Source organism: Apaloderma vittatum, unplaced genomic scaffold (genome assembly GCF_000703405.1).
Source record: "Apaloderma vittatum isolate BGI_N311 unplaced genomic scaffold, ASM70340v1 scaffold28744, whole genome shotgun sequence".
Lineage (NCBI taxonomy): Eukaryota > Metazoa > Chordata > Aves > Trogoniformes > Trogonidae > Apaloderma > Apaloderma vittatum.
Genome location: NW_009711453.1, coordinates 50,284 through 71,625, shown reverse-complemented (window position 1 = coordinate 71,625; position 21,342 = coordinate 50,284). Strand labels below are relative to the sequence as shown.

At 43.8% G+C, this 21,342-nt stretch overlaps 1 protein-coding gene across 1 annotated transcript in view; it reads left to right on the top strand.

Annotated features, from left to right (window-relative positions):
* Positions 1-578: 578 nt before the first annotated feature.
* Positions 579-21,342, top strand: part of LOC104272607 (paired box protein Pax-2-A-like) — a gene marked incomplete at its 5' end in the record, with an annotated part of 22,135 nt that continues 1,371 nt past the window's right edge. The window contains 4 exon segments of the mRNA XM_009867652.1: positions 579-705; positions 11,314-11,523; positions 15,237-15,338; positions 21,285-21,342. The exon segment at positions 21,285-21,342 is cut by the window's right edge and continues 22 nt beyond it. Coding sequence (XP_009865954.1) covers positions 579-705; positions 11,314-11,523; positions 15,237-15,338; positions 21,285-21,342 — 497 coding nt within the window.

The window sequence follows — 21,342 nt, the reverse complement described above, 5'->3', positions numbered from 1 at the left end:
TGCACAGAGTGACAGAGGCAGGGGATGAGGCTTCTTTGTTTGTTTTTAAAGAGCTAGGACAGAGGTAACAGCGGAGGGGATGCAGACAATTCAGCAGAGAGCCTGGCTGCAGTGGGCCAACGCTTGCTGCTTCCCACAGCCCACCTGCCCCAGTTGTGTCACTGCCGTCCTCTGCCTTGGCCATCCTTGTCACCAGGGCAAACACCGACCGCCCCCCCCTCAGCCTAGCCCAGAGGAGCAGATGTGGGTTCCCCTTTCTTTTCACCTGGGCTGGCACAGGCAGCTGTCCCCATCCCCACAGCACTGCACGAAAACTCAGCCAACCACAGAGAACGGGACAGATTCCTCACCCCTCTTCGCCTTCACAGCGGCACACAGGCGGGTGGGAGAGTTCATCCTAGGAGCTCCCCCCTCCCCACGACCCTCTTGTCACTTCATCTTCTCCATTTCCTCCTCCTCCTCCTCCTCTTCCATCTGTGCAGGGGATTGCATCTCTCCTCTTCCTCCCCCCCATCTGTACACCCTTCCCTTTCTCCCAGTGCATCAATAGCGAGCTGTCTTTCTCCTCTCTTCCCCAGGGTAATGAGTACTCCCTCCCAGCTCTGACCCCTGGTCTCGATGAAGTCAAATCAAGTCTATCCACCTCTGCTAACCCAGACCTGGGGACAAATGTGTCAGGACCCCAGACGTACCCTGTGGTGACCGGTAAGCTGCCTGACCAAACAGCAGAACCAAGCTTTTTATTTATTTCCCTCATCACCATTAGCTTCTGCTTTTTCTGCTAATGCAAGATATCCCTCTGTGGCAATCATGGAAAGAGACAGAAAGACTGTGGAGGATGTAAGGGCTCAAGAGAAGCTTGAAATGCAGAGTTCTGGCAGTTTTGGGTACTTCTAGTGTGACTCAATGACAGGCAAACCCAGGCAGAAATTAGGAACTTGTGTGTGCAGATGGGACTTAGGCATGGGTGTTGGCAAAGGACAGTTATGTCCAAATTCACACTGTCATTTTTTCCTTTGTGTCTGAGAACAAGAGGGTCATCGCTTACTCGTGATCTGCACTTGGTTTTGTTGGTGAGAAATAATAATTTAAGGCATTTGGAAGGGGCATTTGCAAACTAAAGTCTGTTGAACCGCGACTGCTAAACTCCCTCTCCCTTAAGTCCAAGAGTCTCTAGCACCAGCTGGCAAAAGAAATTTGGTGCCAGCCTTCCCTCTTCCCTCACATGGGGGCACATTAAACTTAGGCCTGTCTGGGAGAGTAGGAAATGAGAGCAAGTGTACGGCAGCAGAGGAATCGGGGTGCACAGAAGTAGGAGGCAATTTCTGCAGCAGCTGCTCCGCAGAAATTTCCTCTTTGCTGGTGGCACATGCAGCACCTGAGTGGCACAGGGTTGCCCTGGGGCCGCAGGGCATGTCGTCCCGATGCTGGTGTTGGACTGCCTGCCCTGCGCGTGTCTAGAGCCATGAGGAGATATTCAAGTGCCCCAGCCACGCAGTTTCTTAGACAAGCAGACAAAAAATGGTTCAGCTGTGGCAAAATTGTTCCACCTTTCTTTGTATTTGCATATGCAAGACAAAACTCAGCTGGTGTCCATCTACCACTTCTCAGATCTACATCTCTTACACAAAATGCTTTCCTATCTTTGCAGGGCAAAACCAGTAGGAGAGCAGCACTGTCCCTCCTTCATGGAGGGCAGATCCCCATAGCTGGATGTAAAGTTGAGGTGCCTAAACTCAGAGGAGCCATTAAGTTAACTCTTTTTAGTCCTTCTGCCTAAATGAAGATGGTGCATTCCAGCCTGTTAATATGAAAGCAGAATTCCCAAAGGCTGGGGATGCTGTGCAAGCTTTGGACATGACTCTCACAAGGGGACAGCAGGAGAGGCTGTGGGCTGAGGCAGAAAATACTCTTCATGTCTCCCCCACCCTGTGCCATTCCCACTCCGTACCCTGCCAACACTCCCAGCTCAGCTCTAGAACATCCCCATCTGATCCATCTGGATCCAAGAGTGAGAAAAGTTCATTTCAGACCCAGCTTGACATTCCCAGGTGGCAACTTAGCACTAACATCTCAATCTGTGTGCGACATTTCAATCAGCGCAGAGTAACAAAAGCAGAACTATTAGCATTGGGAGCTGTTCACTGGTGGTAATGATGGTGAAACTCAGAAACTGGAAATGAAAAGGGGAAAAAAATGCTCAACACCCTGAAAGGCAGCAGGGGAAGAGGGGCAGAGAATTTTTCCTCTACACTTAGGCCGGGATCCAATGTTTGGATTAATGGTGCCATTACCCAAGAAAGGACTTCAGATAATGCTCATTCTTAAAATGTTTTTGCTGGCAATTAAATGGTTGCAGTTATTGATCTTCATTGATCTGATGTCCTCAATTTGCATAATCTATTAAAGATGAATGATTCATGATATGTTTGCTATGGGGCTGGGCAATGCTTTCAGGAAGGACCAAAGAGGAGAGGAGCTAAGTGCTGGCTCCTGATCTGCTGTGGCCAGGAAATTAAGGAAAAGGCTGGGAGCATGCAGATTTCGCTGGTATCACCCAGATCCCTCTCCCAAGAAGGGATACTGGAGTAATAGCAAGTACAGGATTGCTGGCTGCCTGTTTTGCTGCTGTAGTGTCATCTTTGAAATGCCTCTTTGCTCTTGTCCCAGGGCACTCTGTGAACCCAGGTTCTGAAACAAACGTGAAACAAATCCACCTATGCCGGGTACAAACTCTGTGTGTGGTCACTTCAGGGTGTAAGATTTAGGTTCAGTCTACAAGAAAGTCTCCCCAGCTCAGCTTCCCTGACAGAAAAGAAGTATTACTAGTTCTTTTCAAACCAAAGCTGCCTGGCACTGGATTCTCTGAAGACCTCAGAGAAAGTCCTCAACAATACTTAACTACCGAAAATCTTGGAATGTAGTGAGACAGTTAAAACCGGATGCTGCTGAAGTCCCTTTACCTGGCTGTGAGCTTCCTAGAACTGAAGAGCCTTAAGAAATGCCACAAAGCAGGCAGCCACCTCGCCAGTGTGTGGGAAGGCCTCCCCCAAAGCCCTGGGCACAGCGTAGTACCATGGCTACCTGCAGCACAGCCTTGCCTCATACTGGTAGTACCAAGCACGCCCTTTCAGACAGTTATTCCATCTAATGCATCTTATCTAAGTACTTGCATCTCCTGAAGCAAGTAAACAAAACCATTTCTTTACTACAGAGCAGAGGTCACCCTTATTTCTCTCCACTCTGTATCTGTGAGGAATTTCCATGAACGAACAGACAGTGAGGGGCTAGCTGGGCACTAGGCTAGGAAACATGCTCCCGCTGTCCTTTGTACAGAACACACAGTGCAGAAATTTTCAACTTCTTTGTGAAGTATCAGAGAGAGAAAGGTCTTAAGAACTTTATGTGCTATAGTTAGCACCTATTAACAGCGGTAGGTAACTTCTAAAATCCTCACCACCCACCAAAACAGTGACCATGTCCTGCATAGAAAATGTTTCCTTCTCCCTAGGAAATAAAATTTTTCCCTAAAGAACAAGTATCATCCAGGGTGAGAAACCCTGATGACAACTCGTGTCAAACAAAGGCACCAAAACCACACAAACCTCATCAATCTCACTTTCCTCCAGACCTTCGCTCTTTGTCATGGGGTCAGATTTTTTTTTTTCTCTGTTTCAGTTAATTTTTAAAATTCATACATAAATATATGCAAAAAAAATAGAATTACTGACATAAAGGCTACTTGTTATGCCTCAAAGACATATGTAGATAGTACTTAAACAGCATCTGATTTCTGTGAATGTTTTCAAGAAAGTTGTGATGCTAAGCATGGAGAAATCACTGGCCAGACACCTGGATCCAAAGTTTTTTCTGAAATGATAAACTATCTTTTGAGAACTTCAGCCTCCTGCAAGATGAAGAGACATTTCCTTTGCCTCAGCTTAGTGAGTGAACTGAATTTTGTTCAGTCAATAACCAGGTCATTCAAAACTAAGAAATAAACTAGGATTTGAAAAAGCAGGAGCATTTGTTTTCCTCTGTGAGCGAGTGAATTAAGCTTGGTGTGAAAGGATGAGAACCTTTAGTTCTAAAATCGGGTTCTGAAATCAGTTCAAACTCCTCCTTTTATATATATCTCCTTTCTTTCATTTAATAAGTAATTTTTAATGCCAAGCATGCTTTAAAAAGCTTGTTTCTTGTGTTCTAGTATATTTAGGAAGTCAGGAAACTTGTGGTCATTTTATTTAATTAGCATGAGTAATTACAAATACTGGTTTTAATTTAATTCTAATTTGAATCCAAATATAACTTGACACAGATCACAAGTAAAAAGTTAATAATCTAATAAAATAATAATATGGACTCATCATTCACTGTTTTCTCATATAATAATATGTAAAGACAAATTATATTAAACAACATAATTGCTTAAACAAATGTGCACAGATGCAGTTCATCTACTTAGCGAAAACTGAAATAACCATATTTAGCGTAAATTTTGTATTTGTCAAAGTATTTGTTACCACCCATAAAATTCAACCTTTTCGAAAACAGCCTCATAGTGCAAGTGTAAAACAAGCTGATCCATCTTTCTGTTTTAAATCGTGATTAAAACTGACCATTACACTCAGTTGTACTTATAGCATTACACTGAGAGGGGGAGCATTTCCTTCCCCTTTTCCTTGTTTGTACTGGTGAGAATTCTTTGCCTTGCTCCAATCTACTCCGAGACCAGGGAGCAACGGCCCAGGTCAGGGCTTGCCTGAGCTGACTTAAAAAAAACACCTCTTTAACAAACTCTCAGGGCTTTGGGGACGGTAAATCCTGCAGAGGCAGAGCTGCGCCCCGTGGCACGGCGGCAGGCAGGCAGCCGGCTGGGCACCCTGAAAATGGAATATGATAATCCCTCCCAGATCAGTTGTTACTAACCTGCCTCAGCAAAATGAAGGAGGCATTTTCTGTGAGGAAGAGTCTCCTTCTGCTTGAGGAATCAGCAAAAGCAGAAGTCCACAGGACCACCAAATTTCATCAACTGTTCCCCGTCCTTAGGAAGAGATAATATCTCCTTATCTAGTCAAGGAATTTGGAGAGGCAAAAGGTGTTACTGCTCTTCTCCAGGGCCAAATGGCTGAGGGTGATAGATGGTCAGATGGATGATCCCTGGAGCAGACAGGAACAGTGGGAGGGGGAAAGGAATCACATAAACTATTTCCATGCATCCAGCAGAAGTTCCACTCACAGTAACTGCATGATGCTGAAGAAGGCGCCTTTTGGGCTTGAAAGGCATATTGAAGTGAGGAGCCCAGAAATGGATGGGCTTCAAAGAAATAATGTCTTTGCTTTCCTCAAATTAGCATTTAAGTGAACAACAACAGGGAATGACAATGATGTCATGTAATGACAATAGCAGGGAATTGGCATTCTCAGTCTGATTTCCCTGAGCAAGGGGACTCATCGCATGCTGCCACACCATGCTGTCGGACAAAAGAGGGACATTTTTAGAGAAAATAATTATATCATCTTTCCAACAATTCAGGTTTTGCTTTTCTTTTGAGGGTAAATGAGGGATAAAATAAATACGGTTACGATGATTTTTTTTTGTGATGTAGATATTTCCCCACTGACAGCAAAGATTGTGCTTTAGCTCCGAGTTAAGCAACACCTATCAGTAGGTGTTAATAACTTTGGAGCTCTGTCAGCTGTACTGGATTTAACCAGGCCAGCGGCTTGTACAGTTGAAATGGTCCATTGCAGTCTTTCAGAGAAATGGAGACTTTATGGCAATCTTTGTTCCTTTTGTGTAGGTTTAGGATTGCTGTGGGCTATCTAGGAAGATCTATCTTATGATCAGTATAATATCATTGTGATGAAATCTTGGGAATACCTATAATGAGGACTGTGTGAAAAACGAACGTGTTCTAATTACATTTCCCAGCCTATATTTCAAACGCATCTTGTTTAAGAGGTAACATTCAAGACGCAACCCATCACAGAATTAGCATATGCTACACTTTAGGGCAGGAAGCAATTGCCCAACCTGATGGGCTGCAACTGAAAAGAGGGGACAACAATATGAACTCCACTGAACTTCTCTGTTTGACAACTGTATGAGTTGCACATCTTTCCCCACCTCAAGCCTTTATTAGCAAACAAATGTACTTAGAGCCATGTGAAGTTGACTTCAGTGGAGTTCTAAAGTAACTGCACTCAGCCAGCTTCAAAGAGTAAGTCCAGATCACACGTCTACTGGAAGCTCCATGTTTTACTCTGTACAAAACTTCTTCTCTTCAGACTAACATACAGAGTTAGTGGGTCAGTTTACTTGGAGAACAGCAGTTATTTAGATCAGTCACAAAGTTTAGTTTTATAAAATTCAGTTTTTACAAAAAACGGGGCAAATAAATTTCAAAACTTAGCATCAGTGATGTCACAACAGTTTTGACTCTCAGGGGAAAGCAATCCAAGGTTGTTTCTTTAAACGTGTATTTCAACAACCCACAAGTAAAATATTGGGTTAAGAACAAGGATGGATCTGTGCAGAAACAGAAAATAAACCTGAACATGCAGGCTCATTCTTCATGTTAGCAGGAATACAAAGAGTAGATAAGAGAGGTACAATGAGATTAGTCTTTGCACACTTTGCATTTGTTCTAGGCAAAGGTCTGTTATGATCACAGAGAAGGGAAAAAACCATGATCTTTATCTTCAGTGTGACCTGCATAATGCTCTTGCAAAAGAAAAGCTAGAAAACTAAGAAATTAATGAAGAAAGTGTTTCTTCTGACATGGCAAAAAGCAAAAGTGAGATATGCTGTGTCAGTCCAGTCTGGTCTTTTGCATGACTGTAGAATTTGAGGCAAGGTTCTCACATGGGCTAAAGTAACTCCACAGGCTGTAGTGTAAACTCAGCAGTTTATGATGTTGAGGACCCAGTCCCATTCTATTTGCCACAACAAAATTTTTCTAAGGAAAGGAGAACACAAATATGGAAAAAGATGCTTCAATGGTGGGTACAAGCATAGGATTTAAAACAGAATCACAGAATGGTAGGAGTTGGAAGGAACCTCAGAGATCATCTAGTCCAGCCCTCCCACTAAAGCAGGATTGTGTAGAGCACGTTACTCCTGAGATAAGAGTGAGCTTTGGCACAGGGTTCCTACGTGAACTTGGGTACATCTTCACTGGGCTTAGTGCCCCACAGATAAACCAGTGACCCCTAAGGGATGCTGGAAGGATATGTGTTCTAAGGAGTGAGGCACCGAGTTCAAACAAATATTTGATAGAGACCCCAGGGGAAGATGAAGAATGCTGAACACTGTCAAGACGGTGAGCAGCGTTGTTAAGTGGGTGTGTACAAGCCATCCCTTATGCAGGGATGTGCATCTTGATATTCTTCGTTTCCTGAAAAAGAGCATTGGATGCAGGTAGCTCCCCCTCCAGGAAGACAGCAATGAAAAAGCAGCAGCTTATCTGGTCCTGCAAACCCCCTCCCCCTGCTTCCCTTCCCCTCAGCAGCAGAGCGCACGATAAAAGCTGAGACAAGTCTCTGTAGGAACCTAAAGCTGTGAATCTTCCTCTCACCCTGTCTGGCCAAAATCCCTTCATTCACAGTGGGAATTTAGGCCAGAGATCACCGGTTCTAGCTCTCCGCCAGTATAACAGAGGAGAGGGTTAGAAAGGAAGAAAAACAGCCATAACTCAGCAAGTACAGTCAGAAAGAGAGGAGTAGGAGATGCACAAAATACGTAGTCCTCTGCTCTGTTTCCAGCTATATCCCCACCCTGCTGACCGTTTCAGATTTCCCCCACCATGACATTGTGTGGTATTTTTTTGTCACTTATAAATAAGGATATCGTTTGCTGTTTAGAAGAAGAAAGGAGCCTGGGACAGGAATAGTTTTCTTCTGCCTTGGAAAGGGGTTGCAAATTAACTCTAGCCCCCATTCAGTTACGGGTTGTTATTCCAGCCTTAGGAATAAGACACTGACAGATACCTTGGGAGGGACACCTCCCAAGGCACAGACAAGCCAGCACGACACTGCTCCCCAGCTTGCTGGCGCTAGCAGGACAAGGGATAGGAAGGGGCAAGTTCTCCATCGCAAATACAGAAGAATTAGAGAATGGAGGAAATCAGAAGTGAAAACAAAGAAGGTGCAGTTGAAGTTTGAGGTGGTTAAAATGAAAAATGGGACTGTGCCATTCACAGGTGGATAGATCGATCAATCAATTGATCTCGTCTACACTGACACACTTTGGAGCTATAATTCACTGCTGGGGCAATTATTCCAGCATAGCAGTGGCAGGAGTTATATCAGAGACAGAATTCAGGTGTTTTTAGTCGGGGGAGAGTTGGACAACAAAGGAGTAAAAATTGCTAAATGTCATCCACTAGTAAAGATACATGGGATATAAGTTATGCCTGTGCAGTTGCAGAGCGTAGAGGGAAAGACAGACAGATAGATAAATAGACACATAAAAGTCTGAGTTTTGGTTGTGCAATCATTGGCTGCCTGACCTTATCTTTGCCTCCTCTCCACTGCTCTTAGAGAAGAGTGTTTAGCATTATCATGTCCCAATCTCTTTGCCATGTTACTGTTGACTTGTTCATCCCCCCGCACTAAGCAAGTGGTGCTGCCTCTGGAAGGTGTGAGGATTTTTTCTTCATCAGCCTTGATGTGTTCAAGAGAGGGCTGGGCTCATCTCTGCTGTGAGTCTGACAGGGGCTTTAACAGCCTTGCAACACCGGGACAAATAGCTCCTGGTCCCTTAACCCTTCTCAGCTTTGCAAGGCAAGGCCTGGCAGTGTTGTTCCCGTTGCAAGGGCTTTAGACAGTCTTTCAGGCTGAAATCCTCTCCGTGGTGGCTGGGCAGAGCGGAAATCCAGGGGCTGGATCAGATTGGCCTAATGCTACAGCAGCTTAAGCAGCCTGTTTTACCAGAGATTATGGTTTCACTTACACAGAGCGCCTGAAAAATGCTGTGGTTTAGGAAGGATTATAGCTGAAAATTCCATGCTTTAAAAGAGAAATAAAGCAGGGGAGGGACTAGGAAGCCCAACGTGCCTGGGGCTGTGCAAACAGGATTAACCTCTGCCCATAGCTTCTGCCCACCCACACTTCTGCGTCCATCTTCTTCTCTGCCCGTTCCTCCCCAGGGGCTCCTCACACCTCCTCTCTCTTGCATGATACAGAGAGCTGCAAAGGGAGCCCGAAAAATGGCCAGGACCAAAAAACGTCCCTAGTTTATTTAGGTGTGCCTGTTAAATGGCTTCATTGAAAAATATCACTTCACTTGTAACCCCTGAAAGCGAGGGAAAATTTTGGCCCTCTGCCTGCAGATAGATCTATTCGTCCAAATTATCTAATATCAACATTATTTGGATAAAGGCTTCAGCACTCTCAGACTGCTGGTGGTGACTCTGCCTGTCTCGCCTGAAGTTAAATCTGGGCACTCCTTGCCATCTGATGACAGAAGATGCAGGAGAAAAATAGCTTTGGGGGTTCTCCATCTCCAGAGACTGGCATTGGCACGTGAAGACCCACTGTTAGAATTTTAGGATAGTATCTAGTTGTAAAAAGCAGAAGCTGGCCACTGCTGTGCTGCCTGCTCTGGTGATTTTAATTAACTGTGCAACCAGAACCAGATACTCCAGCTTCTCTTCCCCATATTCTCCTATAAGGTCTGTGCCAAACAGCGCTTCCTATAACAAAAAGGGAGAAGAAAATGACAGTCCTCACTTAGCAAACCACAGAATTCACACACGTGAACTAAATAAGGAGGAACTGTACACCTTTTAGCCAGGACTGATCCTTCCTGATCAACTGAACCATGAACATAACGTCTTTGTCGCAAAGGAGTCTCAGTGATCAGAGAACTTTTCTGGCTATCCAGGTTGGAGGTACTTGGAGGAGAACACAGATGGTAAACTATCATTTTTGCCAGGTACCAATCCTTTAGGAAACAAATGCCTCAGGATAAACAGCATTACAGATAGAAACTGTCCAGCCCTTTATTGTCTAGGTGAGCATTGCAGCCTAGCAAGAGGTAATTAAGCCAGTTCTACATTAATGAAGTCAGATTTATGGCCTAATTATATGTCACATTTATATTTCTCTGTATAAATCAAAACCACCAGAACTAACTTATTTCATAGGCCATTGGCAACACTTGCTATCATGGCAGAGAGATGGCTTTCATTTATTGGCTTTAATTTGTTTACCTGAGGGTGGATGGTTTGCTAGATGATTTGGATTGGATCTGATCACATTATCCATAGTTTGCTTTCAGGTGTTCAGATACAGGATTCTATTAGTGCTAACCCAACAACAGCGGGTATTATGGAATACCCCTGCCTTAGGTCACAGACTTTTCCAATTCCCAAACCTCTTACTTGGCAGCCAAGTTAGGAGCAAAGATCTACCTATCGCGCCTATGAAAATCTGCACATGAGAAATGGAGGTCCAATGCAAACAACGAAAATGAGACCTTTTATAAGACTGCCCCTTTTCCCCCTCCTCCATTATAACTTCTCTGCCAACTCTCTGGCAACACTATATTTTGGGAACAACCAGAGTCAGTACTGATAACTTTTATGGTTAAAACTCCAAAGTGTATCACTGTGAACAAGATCAGTTGGTTGATCTATCTATTCACCTATTAATTGCACAGTCCCATTTTTTATTTTAACCACCTCAAACTTCAGCTACACCTTTTTTGTCAAAGCTTTTACGGAGTTTGGCTTGAGAAGCTTTTGCCGTTATCCAAGCATCCTATTTAACAGATGCTCGTAACGATGCTGCTCTCCTGGGGAAGGTTACCTTGGGTTTGAAGAGACAAAGTGGTACAGTTCCCTGGGCCAAACTGTCTATGTGCAGCATCTTCACGCACCCTCGGCCGGCGAGAGCAAGAAAGGGAGCACAGAAGCTTCAGAGCATTCTTTTCCCTCCCAACCCTACGCTTCTTCCTGTCCTCCCTCTCCTGCATGTTCCTTCCCTCACCTCTCCTCCTGCATCCCACTCCTCCCATCCGCCACCGCACTCCTCCTCATCCCCTGCTGCCCCTGCAGAGGGATCCCTGCAGTCAGAGCCCAGCTCCCGGGTGCATTTACTGCTGTTGTCGCAGCACTGGCTCCTCTGATATACTCCTAACCTTTTTTATTTTTATTTTTATTTTTGTTTTTAAATTAATTTCCCTGTAGATTTTAACCACTCCATTTTCATTTACCCATTTTGTTCTTCCTCTCCTCCCTTCCCCACCCTCCTCTTCCTCCCCCTGTTCCCTTTGTCTGTCTGTGTCCATCCCTTACCCTACCACAGAAAACCTCTCCTCTCCCCTCAGTATAAAGCAAGAGCCTCATGGAGCCTCTCTCACCCCTTTCACCCCCACCACGCCGGTCGGCTCTGGGCAGGCTGATCTTCAGCCCTTCCACATGGCCCTTTCAGACGATGCGTCCACGCCTTGCTACAGTGCCTTCCTTCATCATGGTGCCCATTTTGGGCAGTCCAGCAGCCAGCCTCTGATAGCAGGTAACTGGCCTTGGCCACAAACTCAGTGGGGATGCTGCAGGCAAGGGGTTCAGTTTCGTCTGACGGGGAAACCAGTAAATGCTGCAAGCTCTTTGAGTGCAAGTGGGAACCAGAGCGACCGTGTTCCAGTTCCGTGTACGCAGCACGTGTTCTCAGCTCCATGGAGAGGCACAAAAAGATTTCATGCTCTCCTTCACCCTTCACAGAATAAAATGGAAAAAGAAGCTGTAACTACCTAGAATGACTGTGTGTCCCAGTTGGATGGGGCTGGGACTTAGTATAGGAACACTCGTACAGCAAAATCCTGTGTTGCCTCAATAGCCATAATGCCCCCGAGTACTGTGCGCCCAGCGAGGGTACGGTGTGCCAGCCTACGGCAGATGACAGAAGCCTGGATAACCTAGCGAGCTCTAGGCCTAACAGAGTCATTCAGCGTGGGGTGTACAAACTACTAAATTAGATAAATACGTAGGCAATTGGCAGCACTGCCATAGCTGTTTGTTGTGAGCAGTACCGGAGTCACCTGGTTTGGGAGTGTCAGTTTGAGCTGGTGCCCTCACAGAGCAGACTAAGTAGTTAAGAAACAGGGCATCCCAGCTGAATGTCAAGAGCAGGAAGGGTGGGCGAGAGACTGTGATGTCTTACAGCCAGAGGAATACAGACCTGAGGTAGGTGGCCTGTAAGGGAAGGACAGAAGTGAAGAAATAGGTTGCAGAAGACAGCAGCACTTAGGAGATCCAGGCTAAAGGGGAGGATGGGGAGGAAGGACAAGTTTCAGGTGGGTACTAGGGGAAACTCTTTTGCAAAGTAACTGAAGCAGCATTGCTGCAGAAGCCCAGGGGTGGCTTGGATGAAATAGAGGCTGTTGTCACTCCACTGTCAAAGACTGTAACCTGGGTTTTTCAGAACAAAGTCTTAGTGCAGACCATGGTTTCTAATGATCAAGAAACACATCTTACCTCTGCCTCCTTCAAGATCCTATATTATTTTCCTCTTTTGACCTAAGATCCTCCTTTTGTCTTGTCAGGTGAGATTTGCATTTCTAAACCTCACTTTGGGAAAGCAGCAAGTAACAGCAGAGAAGACTTTTGTGTTCAAAACACTATCTTGATCCAATTTTACTGCAGCCACTAAGAGCCTCTGAGCTCCAGGTGCTTCCTAAGCTGAGGAGACTCCTGACAGACTCTCTCCAACAATACATATCTCTGGGGATGCAGTCATATGTGACCAACCTGTAGCTTGGAAGGCACCAAGTTTCAGGAGAGGCACCTGCCTCAGGGCCCTTACGGAGAATTAGACATGGAGAAAGTGTTCAAAAGCTCAAACAGTGTCACAGTGATGTAGATGCTGTTCCTCACTCAGAAGGCTCTTGGAGAAGGGAGAATGGCTGAAGTTGGAAGGATGTTATGAGCGGAATAGGTGCTAGCTTTGCCATAGCCCTGGAGTACAAGAATTTAATAATCCTGTCTACCTGTTGGTACTAAGAGGAGGTAATGGAAGGGGCCTGCTTGTACGTAACAGCATTTTAAGAGTCTCTCTGTAGGACTCTTATTCATGTTGCTGATACTGTACTTGTTTGTCATCTTCTTTTTCAAGATTGGGATTTTTGACAGATGATCACTTCCCAACGAATTTTCCACACTGAGCTTTGAACATCAGCCTCCGTGTGCTTATGTCTGAATAAAAACACAGGGGCATATGTGCATAGATCAAGCAGCAGAGTGAGTGTGTATGTGCTCCCACCTGAACAGAAGTGTCAAAATGAATTAATTTTGCCTGCTGTTACATAATGTTCTCTCTAACTTTTCAGTGACACTGTTTTCTCACTCATCACCTGTTGTTATTTCTCAGGCTAGTCAATAAATGAACATGAATTTTAAGCATAAAACTTTCTTGCCTTAAAAGAATACGAGGGAAAAAAGAACTACATCTAGTAGATGTTAATCATAAAGCTTAACACACAGCTACAAATCACTAAAGGAATGATGGTGATAAAAGAGTAGAAGAGTGTAGAATATGAATACCCGAGGCATTACATATTTATTTTTATCAATATTGGGGAGTGGCTGGAAAGTGGCTCAGTGATTGTCTGCTAGTTCTGTGCCATTGTCTAAGAGGACCTGAGCTAGGAACATCAGCTGCTGATCAGGAACCTCTTCAGGGAGAAAGAATGAACTTGTATTTCTTTTTTCTTGAGCAAATCACCTCAGTAATCTTTAGTCAAGACCTATGAAAGCAATGACGCTGGTTTAGCTTACCACATCCCAGAGAAACTTTCTCCCTTCAGGTGAATGCTCCCTGCTGATTAGTTTTTGCTTTGCTGTGTAACTGTTATTTATTTCTCATTCCCCAGCCAAAGCTTGTGCTTGTTCCAAGGCCTGCTTTACCAGTTATCATTCTGCCACTAGCAGAGCTAAACCAACTCTTATTCTTCTTTCATTGCACGGTTACAGTGACTCCAGTGGTGTTAATGGGCCATACTTAACCTGTCACTTCTAAAGGTGAATCAGACTCCAGCCCTCCAGTTAGAACAGACAGGAGAGACAAAATTTAACAGAGGAACAACAAATGGCACAAACTTCTTGGTGAGCTACAGTTCACCTAGGGAACATGAAAGGCTTTGGATGCCTAGAACAGGCTGAGAGCTCAGTAGGCAGCGTTGGAGGTTGAGCTGTAAATCTCCCAGCAGCTGTGAGGGAAAGATTATCTTAATTTATTTAGGTGGACTTTTTTGTTTTAGGGTTTTGGGTTTTTTTGCTTTTGATTTTGGCTTGAAACTCCCAGCAGCTTCTGAAATGATTTTAGTTCATTTAAATGCAATAAGCACTAACAGCAAATGCCCTTCTGGCTGGCCCATTTTCAGGCTAACTGGTCCAAATGAGGAAATGCCTCTGGCATCAACCAAGAAGCCTCCAGCTGCACTTCCTAAGAGATGAAAAATAAGCTACAATCATCCACCCAGTCCAAACCCCTCTTTACTTCTTTGGTGGAGAAGATATCACAGCTTTAAGTATTACTAAAAAAACCTTGCACCTGTGATAAAAATAAAGCGGGAATCAAACTAATTTGCATGATGATATTATTATATATATTACAGCAGCACCTGGAAGGAGTCCAACTGGTATTGATCTCATGCTAAGCACTCTGCTTAGTACTAAAAGTGTGCCCTTGCACCAAAGAGTTTGCAGCATAAAAAGAAGCACAGAGAGGTGAAGTGACTTGCCTAAATTCATCAGCAGGTGAATGGCAGAGGTGGGAAGAGAGACAGGCACAGAAAGTTCTTGGATCACTTTCCAATGCTTTGCACATTGATCATGCCCTAAAGCAACATCACCACAGTTTTGGAACTGCATCCCTTGCATATAGACAGGACCTCAGCTATACTGGCAATGAATATGCTGCCATTCTCTGTGCAGCTCAGGGCCATTTTGATTTAGTTAAAATAGATCTAAAACCTACAGTGAAACAAAACAAATCCTTTTGAGCCTCACAAAACTAAGTTTTAACATCCATCCTTACAGTATGAGATCAAAAATGCCACAATCTTCCCCCAAAACTTTCAGTGGATGGACAGCATTTACCTAAAAGAAGGCTGCACAGCACTTGCCTATGAAGCTGTTAGTCATGTGGCAGTGGGACAAAAGGTGATATCAAATAAAAACTGAAAGATCTTATCCCTATTGATCATCTGTCCTCATTCTTTTCCTTTCCAGGTCGTGACATGGCAAGCACCACCTTGCCTGGCTACCCACCCCATGTTCCCCCAACTGGACAAGGCAGCTACCCAACCTCAACTCTTGCAGGAATGGTTCCTGGTAAGTCAGCCCCCAGACTTCAGTAATGGTGCACACATATGAAGGGTTTGAAGGGTATGTTGGCATTGTAAGAGCTTTCACAGCTAGCTTTGCTATTGCTTTGCTGGTATTAAGGGCTATTCTTTTCATAAAGAAGTCAGCAGGTGCCCATAACCAAAGTATCTAACAAGTCTTTCTGTAACGTCTCTCTAGTAACTGATTCACTGCTGCTATGGGCAACTAGCTATCTATAACCTGTGGCAATTAATTGGTAATTAATTAACCTTAGTATTCATTAACTAATGTAATTATTTTCCAATGACCCATGCAGATTATTATGTACTGCTCGTGGCTCAGGATATTCCGCTATCCACTAACTTAGGGTAACAACTTCCCTTCTATCTAAAGCCAAGGCATCCAACTAAAAATCGTCAGCAGTAATTTAATACATGAAGCTTTTTTGAGACCTATTGTCCACAGCCTAAACTAGCTAAGAACTCAGTAATGATTAACAGCATTTCAGGAGAAACTAATTATTCACTTTCAACAACCAACTACTTACGCACCTCCTGTTTGTAAGATCATGCCTCCAGTCCTAGAAACCATCTACCTAACTCTGCATTCAAAGGCAAACTGTTTCTCTGCCACCCAAAGCCTTTGGAGAAATACTGTCTCTTGGCATATGCCTACCCTAGGGGAACTGAAGAGTTTATTACCCCAAGCTCTATCCCCTCCTCCTCTGGTGACAGTTATTCCCAGCAGATGAATCAAGAGGCAGGATTTTCCTTTCTCAGCCACAGTGGGTTAGAACTCAGAACTTCATCTGCCAGTGGTTTCTCTTTATGTTACTGCCCTGGGTTGTGAGTCGTGGCAGCTAATGAGCAGGGACACAGTCCGTTCTGCGCGCCTTGCTACTGAAGGGATGACTCCAGAACTGAGGCAGCAGAAAGCTGAGGACAAAAAGCTCTTGAATCACTATGATACGATTTGCCAGGGCTTGTGAGTGAAAAGCCCAACTTAACCCTCACCCAAATCTCAGAAGAGCTAGCTAAATAAATGTACACTGCAGTGAGGACACTGAAAACATCACTGATAGGAAAGGTTTGCAGGTCAAAGTCTTAACATATTTTAAAATGACAGATCACTGCTTATATACCATGAAGTACTGGCTAATGCCTATTAATGCCTGGTCACATTCCAGAGCTTACAAGCTGCCTACTGCTGATGTTCCTAAGGCACGACAAAATCTTGGACTACACTGGGAAGATGATGTGACTGACTTTCAGATCACGAAAAGATAGCCCACTGCTCTTCTCCATACCCCTTCTTTAGTCCCTTGGTATAGTTGACCAGTTTGCTGAACTTTTAGGGGTGGTGCAGAGTTGGCAATTTTTAGGACACCTCCTTCTAAACTAAATTTTTCAGGGAGGTGGTTTGGTTCCAGAATCAGAGAGACACTAAGAGAGTACAAATCCATTAAAAATCCACACATGGTAACAATAGGTAGACTGAGTTGTCAACACTTAGGCCTGTTATATGTCAAAACTTAGAGAAGATTGTGGCATATAGAAATTATTAATAACACCAAATAGCTCACTCTTTGAATAGGTACTTCTAAAATATGGACTCTTTTCAACTTGTAACTGTTCTCAGCTTCTCAACAGTTCAGTGACTTCCGTGAAAGTTTAACATTCTCAGCAGAAGGATGGTACTGACATCTGAACTTGGACAAAAATCTTAAGACCACTAATCACAGGGGTCACTTACCCAAGAACAGGGTATTTCACCTCCTTCATGTGGAGTCCACTTATCCGTAAGACAGTAGTGTCCCCAAAACGCAAAAATACTCCCCAAAAGAAAAAGACCAGAAAGATGAAGGAAAAAGTTGAGTTATACATCAAAGGAAAAAAAGATTATTCAAGCCAAGTGTATATCTTTACACTAAATCTGATGTCAACATTCAATTAGAGGAACTTTTTCTGGTGGCCTGCTTGGGAATCCTGCAGTTGCTACTGCATCTTTCCACAGAGAATGAAGTTCTGGCTGTTTCAGTCATACCCCACTGGTCAGAGCCAGCCTGGCAGCCCTTCTATTCCTGTCTTCTAATGTGACTGAAGCCAACAAGCTAGAGATAAAGAGGCTTCCTGGGAAGGAACATAAGACTTGGCTTTAATGGGTCACACTGCAGATCTCTGCAGCCACTGCTCTCTGTCAGGGGCCAACAGTGAATGCCTGGGGAAGGGTATAAGAGTAGAAGAAGCACGTATTGGTGCCTTCTCAAAAGATCTTCCAGCCTCTAACAAGTTGCAGCCGAAAGACTTCCTAAACTGGACTTTCTATTTAATATTAAATACCCTTGATAGGTTTCCCCTACACAAACTTAAGCAATGTCTCTTTAACCCATGTAAGCTTGTAACATCTGTAGCAACCGATGGCAAGAAGTTCTGTAGCTTAACTACACATTGTGTGAAAACTACCTCCCTTATTTCTTCTGAGCCCGCCACCTGCTAGGCTCACTTCATGCCTCATGGTTTCTGTATTAGAAAAGTTAATGTGCCAAGATTTAAATACACATACTAAGAAATACTGTTAGTAAAGGTTCCCAGGGCACAGATTGTGCAGAACACAGGCCTTGTGAGATTGATCTTCTGGGCTTGCTGGCAACCTTTGTTAAGAGTCCAGGTTTAACAGGAAAAAACAAATATGATGTTGCCAATGGTCTGTTGAGTGCCCCCAAGCCAAGGAAGATCAGAGGTCGCTGCTTTAACTACACTGGAAACAAGAAGATAGAAAGATAGCCACTCGGAGAGTATCTCTGAGAAACACACTGACACACAAACAAACCTTACTGTCCAGATGTGCGCAAATACGAGAAAGAGGCGCTGTCTTCTCTAAATAAAAGTGCAGAGCTAAAAATAGAACTGAAACGAGAGTTTCCAACCCATGCAAAACTCCGACTTTCTTGACATTTGTTTTCATCTTGCATTGGTGTGAGGAGTCAGAATCTTGAAATAGTTCAATTTGCAAACAGCAGGATGAAACATTTCAATAACGTCAACATGTTCTAGATGTCAAGACATATTAAAATAATAAAAGAATTGAAAGGAAATTAAATGAGATGAGAAAGGCGAAATGAAACAAAACAAGAAAGTTGAAACATAATACTTTGTTTCAATTTGCAATCATTTCAGAACTTTTCTTTCCAAAACTCCATTGAAACTGACAAGCTCTAGCAAAATAATTTCCATTTCGATGAGGCAGCAGTTTCTAGTGGAAAACTGCTTTTGTGAAGATCGCTTGACCAGTGCTAACCAAAGCTGCTCTGTTCTACCCGTGACAACCCTTCACTAGACTTCTCCTTGCATAGTCTAGAGCAGCAGTACGTACATCCATGCAGCACGGACAGTCGTGCATGCAAACATCAAGGTCAACGCGGATGAGGTGGCAAGATACATATCCTGGATTTGCCCTTGCCTGTAACTTCAGTCCCAGGCTGTAGATGTGGATGAAAGCCAGTAGTCCCTGCGCACACACTTAGAGAAGTAGGGGTTGCTCACTCAAAGAAGGATGAATCAGGTATCATGCCACACTTAGCCTACACACCTGAGAGATGTTTCCTGTGCAGGTAAAAGAGCACTTGTGATATCTGCCTCGATTCTTCCTCTTTCCCGGAAAGGCCATCAAGTTTCTGCAAACCGTTTCAGGGAAGCGATCATCCTCTGAAGGGAACGGCAGTTTACACAGAGCAGCGCGGAGCCTGGAGAGGGGTGGTGATGGCAACGGCAGGGAGTCGTTAAACAGAATCCAATGTTGATGAGGAAATTACACTTGTTTCATTAGTGATCGGGGAAGGCGATAGCTCAGTTCCTCTTGGTCACAGTTGAGCTCAAAAGCTCATTATCCTGCTGCATGCATGCTTTCACTCCTCGTCAATAAACACTGTTTCCAGTGGCTGCCCTCCCTCCTCCCCAGCTCTCCGTAGCTGGGGCTCTTTCTCCTCTACTTAACCCGTGCTTTAGGAACACTATAAACAGTTTAGGGTGACAGCTCGTAGGAACATGAGAGAGAAGCCTTGAAATATCAGAACTTCCCTCCATGTGGAGAAGTGACTTTTATACGAAGCATTTCAAAGCAGAAATTCTTATCTGGATAGGCTTTTTTCCTTCTTTAGGGGGCAAACTCATCCCAGTATATCCCACAGGTAAGTCACATCATCAGAGATAAATGTGGGTTATCCACTGCTTTTTGCCTTTGTATCCTATCGCGTAACATCTTGGTCACTTTAGCAGCTTTCACCTATTCCTTCCCAGCTGTCAGGATTTTCAGTGCAGGATGTTTCTAGATATGGAAATAATGCTGAGTTATTATCATTAAAACAGTACTTAGCAAGGTCTGTCACACAAAAGGAGGTTATATGCTGAAACTAAAAACTACTGTGACTGAAATACCTTTGGATGGTGATTGGTTTTGATACATACACATTTTTGTACTGACTGCTTTGGTTATTACCCTGAGCGTCTTTAAAAAACCTGGCTGGATAGATTCTCCTCAAGTTTAAACCAGTACAAATCCCCTGACTTCAACAGACTTCGTTTCCACCATCTGAAAATCTGTGGTTTTGGCTTTAACTCTCCAGTGAGGGGAGATTTGCAGAGATTACAGTATAATTAATTGACATTTCCTTGGTAATTGTATCACAGGCATCCAGCCCCTCTCCTATTGCCTTCTTTCTCCATTCCATGGTATCTAGCAGGAACCCCAGGTGCTTTCCAACACTTCTGCTTTAACAGCTCCACCCCTTCCTCAGGGCAGACCAGAAGCTAATAGTCACGCTGTTCCTTCACATAGGCATAATGCCTTTCAGATGGCATTATTTGTCCCCAGTCTATTGGTACTGCATTAAATTGAGGGTATGATCCGATAATAGCATGTTTTTACTTAATAGTATCATACATTTTTAAAGTTTGGTGAGATCTATTTATTTTGAATGCAGCACCCTATCTCTTACCAAATATAATTCCCTTAGGCCTGCACAGACTTCTGAAAGACAAGGAGACTCAGCTCCTCATGCACAAGAAACCGGAATATTTAAGAACACTCTGCAACATTCGAATCTTGGGTCAGAGTCTTTATTAGATCACAAAACTCACAAGTATTTTGGTTTGGGCACATTTTACTGAATGTGAAAAAGGGAGCCATAGCCCAATTTGTCTTTCAGATTCCAAACAGTACCTAAAGTGCTAGCCACTAGAAAATTATTTTCTGGAACTGGAATACAGCAAGTTTTCTCTGTTACTCATTGACTAAGCATAAAGGTGGGGCTAATCATGTATAAATCACTTACCTAACATCATGGTATAGAGTAAGAAAGAAAGAATTATTCTTATGTTTCCCATGTTGTTTTATACTAAAGCCTGCCCACCCTACTCTCAGAACATGTCCAAAACCAAATGATACTCTTCTCCACAAATACACCATCACCCTCAGTACCCTACGAACAAAACTTGGCCATACATACTGCCATCAGCGGCACTGTGAGTTCCAATGAGTTTATTGTGAGCTTGTCCTATCAGGGTCCCATGCCCACTGGTTTGACACCACAGGAGAACCGTAGATTTTTATGTAACAGAAAGCTGATAGTTAATTTCAGAAAAAGCTTGCAAGTGCAATCCTACTGCAACCTGAGAATCAGAAGTCAGAAGGCAATGAAAATAAACCACTTTAATTATTTGTATTATTGAATTTCACTATTTTAAACTAATTTCTTGATTCTGAAGAGGTCAAGCTTATGATTTTTAATTGTATGGGTAAGAAACATCTCACTGAACAAACACTACAGTGCCCTGAAGGGCACAGTCCCAGCTGGGCAAGGAAGCCACACATTCAGCATGAACACTGGCTTGATGGAGTGGCAGACATAAATCTTCACTCCTAACTGTATTTCACACCTTCTTTGGTTTCTTCCAGGGAGCGAGTTCTCAGGGAACCCCTACAGCCACCCTCAGTACACAACCTACAACGAGGC